Here is a 6,619-nt window from a genome sequence, read left to right as displayed (position 1 = left end):
CTCCTCGGGACCCGGGTGGCGCTGTGGGTAAAAGCCTCAGCGCCTATGACTTGCCGATCGAAAGGTCGGTGGTTCAAATCCCCGCGGCGGGGTGCGCTCCCGTCGTTCGGTCCCAGCGCCTGCCAACCTAGCAGTTTGAAAGCACCCCCGGGTGCAAGTAGACAAATAGGGACCGCTTACTAGCGGGAAGGTAAACGGCGTTCCATGTGCTGCGCTGGCTCGCCAGAGCAGCTTCGTCACGCTGGCCACGTGACCCGGAAGTGTCTGCGGACAGCTCTGGCTCCCGGCCTATAGAGTGAGATGAGCGCACAACCCTAGAGTCTGGCAAGACTGGCCCGTACGGGCAGGGGTACCTTTACCTTTAGCATGCTCCTCCATGGATTTGTCTGACTCACTTTTAAAGCCAACCCGTTTGGTGTTCTCCTGTGGGAGTGAATGCCAAAGTTTAACTATGGTACGCTTTGTTCAAGAAGTATCATAGAATCCTAGAGTTGCAAGGGACCACGAGGGTCATCTTGTGTAACCCCCTGTGATGCATGAGTCTTTTCCTCAATGGGGGCTGGAACCCACAACCCTGAGATTAAGAGCCTCAGGCTCTGCTGACTGAGCTAGCCTTTTGTTTGCCCCGAATCCTCCAACATCCAGCTTCACATGGACCTACTGTTATGAGATCGGGAGATAAACTTATCGCTGTCCAGGTTCGCAAGATGCATATACAGTAGTTATATATTTCTACCATGCTCCCCGCACCAAATGCCCTTTCCTCCTAAACTAAGAAGCTCAAAGCACTCCATTTTGTGTGGGGGGGGGACTTTTCAAGCTCTACATCTTGTCTGAGTTGTGGAGACCAGAACTCTACACTTTTCCCAGCATGGAAAGGGGGGGGGGGTTCTGCCCTTAACATCATCAGCGCAGGCGGCCAAGCGACGAGGAGAAACAGAAAGTCTTGGATTTCCACGACAAAGAGTCCTTTGGCACCAAAAACACCAGCTGATTTAGTGTGGCGCTATCTGTCATGGAAGAAGATCACAGCTCCTCCGATACGTGAATCCTCCTCCCAAAGAGGCGTCGAACTGGAATTGGCACACACGCATCCTCTGTCCCTTTAAAAGAGTTGCATAGAAGGGAGCATTCTGTCAGACGCTGTTTCTCCCAGCACTGCAGCGCTGTGGTGGGAAAAGCCACGTCGGGGGGGGGGGGAATCTCCGTTCTCTGCAACTCTTAAAGGAACAGGATGACGACGACGACTCAACACCCCCCCTGCACTGAGCAGGCAACCCTGGTTTGGGCTCTCCCGAGTCTTTCCAACCTTCCCCGGGGGGTTCTAGGCACTGGCGGGTCGGCGCTGGGACCCAGGAGGCGCTTCCGACTGGCGCGCTCGCCTTCTCCGCCGGGTCCATCTGCTGGGTCCGTGCGCCTCCCGGATGCCCGGCTCCGACCAGCCCGGCTCTTTTGTTCTGCAGCGGCCGGGCGGCGAGAGGTTTCCCACCGGACGCTCATCTCCCCACCCACCGCCGGCCCATTGAAACCTTCAGTTGCCGCAGATCACAATGCAAAACAGGTAATAGCCGCTGCCTATGCCTCCTGGTTTGGGTGGGTAGCTCTCTCCCTCGCCCCCTGCTTCCCCTTCCTGCCCAGCCTAGATCACAAATGGGGCGGGCGGGGAAAGCTTTGCAGCTCCGGGCGCTTCTCTGCAGGCTGGGGGCGCAAGGAGGAAGGGAGCGAGCAGGACCCTCGATCTGCGAGGTGGACGAGAGATGGTTTGCATTGCAACGGGTCTGCTCCCTTTAAGCGAGACTTGTTTGCGTTTAAGGGATCGGGGTCGAGCCGGGGATTGTTGTGATGAAGATGATTTTAACGCAAATGGTTCTTCTAATGCATTCCTCCCCCTCTTACCGTTCCCTATCCAAGGGGAATCCAGCTCCCTTAGAATCCCCTTCTGTTTATTTATTATTATTATTATTTAAATAATCCCAAATGCCTTCGGGCTGGCTCGTGATGGGAGTGAGGGAAGGGCACTCAGCACATGCCCAGAGGTGCCCTCTTCCCTATAGTCGAGGAAAATCAGCCCAAAAACAAAACACAAAAGAGGGGGGCACTCAGGATCGTTCTAGAATCTGTCGCTAGATTCTGGAAGATTCATTGGCCCAAGGCTGCCAAAGTCTCAGTTCAGATTAAGCAACGAAGCTGGTTCTTATGTTATGGCTGTGACAGTGACTTGGTCACAGGAATTTAGCTGAAAGATTGTGCATGACTCCCTTTTATCCAGTGTTAACAATCTGTAGGATTGGTGGATTGTGGAAATGAAATGAATTGGATGTTGCTGATGGGGGAATCTCTTTTCCTAATTCAAATTGACAGCAACATGGTGAATTTATACTCTCCCTATTCATCTTTTCTTTCCCCCCTTAACATTTCCAGTAGTGGATGCTGTTGGACTTTAGCATTTGTTTGTTTGTTTAGAAAAGTGCAAAAGAGCTGGCTTTGGCAACTTGATGCATAGCATGATAGCTTTAAAATGAATCAACCAGGGTTGTTTTTAAAAAGTATTTCTCAAAGTTAAATTTTGAAAGTAGGGTTAGAAAATGGTCAGAATTCCAAAGCAATCCACTGAAACATTGCCAAGCTTCAAATCTGTGCAAAATGTAATTGCCGTTCTAGTCGGTTCTATTTTGTATTTCAACATATTTCTGTAGAACTGGACGAGCAGCATCTGGAGAAAGTATTTGCAAAGAGGCTGGGAGACTGCTCTTTATCAGCAGATACCAGTTAAAAATGTATTAATATTCTGCTTAGGCTGTTTTCTAGGGCTGTATGGAAATGGGTTCCAGAGCAGAACAGACTCAACTCTGAGTCCTGCATTATAGCTGTGCCAAGAGATACCTGCTAGGTTTGTCTCCTGGTAATACAGATCTACATCTAAGTAATGGCAAGAGGTAATTCCCAGCAGATAAGCAAGTGAGTTTCTGCAGCTGACATCTGCTATATCTTGGGGATAGATGGCAACCCCCAAGGAGCCCTGGGAATTACATAGTTTGTGCGAACTATGTTTAGGGTACATATTCAAATGTCCTAAGCGTTCCTCCTTAACGTCTGTAAAACAAGTCTGCTCTACTTGCAAAAGCGTGATGCACATTGCAGAATTGCAATAAGGGATATACACATAGAATTGCAATCTCCTTCTTTCTATCCTTGCCTCAGAGTCAAAGCCCCTACCTCCTATGCATGATCAAACTTGGTTTCTTCTCAGTTATCTGGAATAGCTACCCAGTCTGCATCCTTGGAATGGCTAATTCAGTTTAGAATTCCCACTTAACTCATGAGTGCATATTGAAAGCTGGAGGAAAACTGCACGCTTGATCTGTCCTGGGTATGGCAGGATGGTTAAAATTAGATTATTGGTGTTAACAGATCTTAAGTATGAGTAGCACAGACCCTCTTGCTGATGCAGTGCATGTTCATATATGAAGTTAGGGTGCACTCGCATGCAAAAGTCATTAATGTACAGTGAATAACTGTACACACAGTTATTCACAGATGTAAAATGCATGTCTTTGTGTATATGTTTTTGCTCATAGATACCTTGTAGACATATGCACGTTTGCGTTCCCATCCACAAGGGAAGATATTATCTGCAAGACTCTCTTAAGACCAATTTAGACTGTGCACATGTGCAGACACTGTGCGCCATTATATCCATGCTCGAGTGCGTAGTCACACCCACAATTCAGTGTATATTTTAAAAGAACTGCACACACGGTTAGAGATTCAGGTAAGTGTGCACAGAGTGCACATATACACGTAGGGTTTCTTTTAAATGTTTTAGATTTCAGCCCACTTTGGAGGAGGCATTAACTGGTGAGGAGGCTGGGGAATGGAAATCTCATTCATAGTTTATGTAACTTGAGGGTTAACCCTGCTGAGTTCAAAAGGAATCACTTCCGTAAATGTTGCACTCTTGATCTCTAAGGTGCCCCAGTGCTTTTTGCCACTGTAATTTAAGGCGCCTAGGGTACTAGCCAACGAAGTCATACTCCGAGTAGACCCATAGAAATCCGTGGGCCTACGCTGAGTGTGGCTCAGGTGGCTATCACCCCATGTCTTTTGGAATGAATACTTGGATGTCTTCTCGGGGTCTGAAATGCAAAGATGGTAGTGGCGCTTATACTTTTGCAGAAGACCAAATGCATTGCTGGGGTGGCGGGGTCTTCCTGCTGGGCTTCTCTGTGGTTCTCACTGTTCTCCCGTCTCCGCAGCGATGTCCCTGTAGCTGAACGCGCTCTTGTTCCTGGTGCCCAATGGAGCAATCTCACAGGTGGCATGTCGACAGGGGTGATGGGCATCCAGCGGAGCTGCAGGCAAAGGCTCGGGTGCTGGTGCCAGGCGGGAGTAGTTGGCCAAGAGCGGAAAACCATGGCAGCGTCGGGCTTGAAAACCAGGTGATAGAAACCTGCCCCCCAGTTCCTTGGGCTCACTATATGCAGACCCCACTCAGCAATGACAGCCCCCAGAACCACACGGCCTTAGAGGACAGGCCTTCTCATCCTGAGATCTACAGCATTGCCCTGTGGGGCCCCAAACTGCATTCGGCGCTGACCAGGCACAGAGGGGGGCGGTCCAATGCACAGGCCTCCCCTCCGGCCTCCAAGCATCTTGATCCGCCAGGAGAGGGAGACGCCGCAGACGAAGGGTCCATGGTGTTGATTGATGCTGAAGGGGTGCCCCACACTGTGTCACGCCAAGAGGTCGAGCAGGCTGGGCAGATGCAATCCTCTGAGCCCGAGCTATTGGCATCAGCCCCGCCGCCCCGGCAGCTGTACTTCTGCCCCATTTGCCTACGGACGTTCCTGTACCAGTCGGACCTGGAGCGCCACAGCATCACCCATTCGGAGAGCAAGCCGTACGTGTGCCGCGAGTGCGGCAAGGCTTTCAAGCGCTCCTCGCACCTTCAGAGGCACAAGCACATCCACACCGGCGAACGGCCCTTCAGTTGCCCGGTCTGCCGCAAGGGCTTCCGGGAATCTGGGGAGCTCCTGCGCCACCAGCGAGTCCACACCGGGGAGAAGCCCTACCAGTGCCAGATCTGCCGGTTGCGCTTCACGGAGCGCAACACCCTCCGCCGACACGCCAAGCGCAAGCATGCCCGTGAGACCTACTACCAGCGCTCCGTCGAGGAGGGAGGCGGCAGCTGGACGACGGCAGGAGACTGGGAATCGGAAGTGGTGGCGGGAAGCGGTGACTGGGGGCCGGAGGAACTTGGGAGTGGCTGGACCAACGAATCGGTGGAGGACTGGGTCGGGGATGGGAGCCACTGGGGAGAAGCTGCAGAAGGCGGGGCAGGAAGCACTCCAGTAGCTATGTCACAGATACCAGAGACAGAACACAGCAAGGGCAAAGACAAGCCTGGGATCCAGCCCTCATAAATATGCAAAAACTAGGTGGGGTGGGGGGCACCAGGGATTGGGACATGAACTCTGCCCTGCAACTGTCTAAAAGGACTTAAACCTCTGTAACTGCATTGAGACTTTTCCCGCCCCCTCAAGCGAGGGCATGAGACTGAGGATAGGACCGTTTCCTAGAGCTGCTCTAGAATATTATGGCCTTTGAAGTATCAATGGGTGGGCATCACCAAAGACTGGAGAACGCTACTGGTGGACAGGGAAACATGACTGTCGCCTCCTTCCAACAATTACATCATGACATCCGGAGCTGCTGAGGGATTGGAGAAACAGTGTTATGCGTTAAACTCTGTAGCAGAGTATCGCAAATGAAACTGGGGAATTTGCTGTTTCTTGTGGTTTCCCAGAGGAATGGCCACTGGGTGATGTGTGCTCCTCTCCCGGTTTGTACCAAACAAAATGCCGACACACGTTGGTCCTCTGTAAGATTATTTGCCCCATTCTGAGTTGCTTTCTTGGCTCCTCCATGCAGTGGGGCATTTTCAAGTTTGCAAACTTTTCAATGAATTAACATATGCAAAAGAGCAGTTGTCTCCTTTTTCCTCCTTCCCCTTTCTTCCCCCGCCCCCATCTTTCCGAAAAGTGTGATCTAAGGTTTGGAGATCTCTCTCTCAGCCCATAATGTGCGTGCTTGAGTCTAGAGTTTGAGGGAATTGAAAAATCTGGGTACATGTCTCTGTATATGTGTGTGTGCACTTCTCGATAGGTGTGAGGCAAAATCCTAATGTGTAGGCAGAGATCCAATTTGAATATGTGTCTGGAAGTGAAGGACTGAAAGGAAGGACAAGGGGAAGGACCACAGGCCCCAGTCCCTCCCTTCTACACACTGCAGCTTTCTCTCCTGTTTCCCTCTCAACATCCAGAGATGATGTGCGCTTAATACCTCAGGCCTAAGCACATACACTTACAAGTAAATTGCATTCAAATCAGCCAGAATTACTTTTAAATAAATGTGTTTAGGGCTGAGGTGTTAGGCCATCATCTGGTGCAGAGTACCGCATGAAGCAAGATCTTGATGAAGAATGAGCAGGGCAGATGTGCCGGTGCTACCACTGCACCACAAAGGTTAACTCGTGCTTTCTCTGGATAATGTCTTGAAACATCAATGTTTTGTGAAAAGTGCTGAAAATTCTGTGAGGAATCTCAAGCCCCTTCACAGA

The 6,619-nt window shown here is 50.7% G+C and overlaps 1 protein-coding gene across 3 annotated transcripts; it reads left to right on the top strand.

The window, feature by feature from the left end:
* The first annotated feature begins 897 nt into the window (after positions 1-897).
* LOC310662313 (uncharacterized protein) lies at positions 898-5,981 on the top strand. Of its 3 annotated transcripts, none has more exons than XM_083409106.1 (2): positions 898-1,561; positions 4,257-5,981. In XM_083409106.1, the coding sequence occupies exon 2, from the start codon at positions 4,299-4,301 to the stop codon at positions 5,421-5,423; it is 1,125 nt and encodes a 374-aa protein (XP_083265232.1). In that variant the 5' UTR covers positions 898-1,561; positions 4,257-4,298; the 3' UTR covers positions 5,424-5,981. The 3 variants fall into 3 exon arrangements, with proteins under 3 accessions (XP_083265232.1, XP_083265233.1, XP_083265234.1); XM_083409107.1 differs by lacking the exon at positions 898-1,561 and adding an exon at positions 1,637-1,746; XM_083409108.1 differs by lacking the exon at positions 898-1,561 and adding an exon at positions 1,769-3,772.
* The last annotated feature ends 638 nt before the right edge of the window (positions 5,982-6,619 follow it).

This window comes from Podarcis tiliguerta (assembly GCF_965153285.1).
Source record: "Podarcis tiliguerta genome assembly, chromosome: 13".
NCBI classification, from domain to species: Eukaryota; Metazoa; Chordata; class Lepidosauria; order Squamata; family Lacertidae; genus Podarcis; species Podarcis tiliguerta.
Note: the sequence above shows the minus strand (reverse complement) of the source record. Positions and strands in the feature narration are given on the sequence as shown.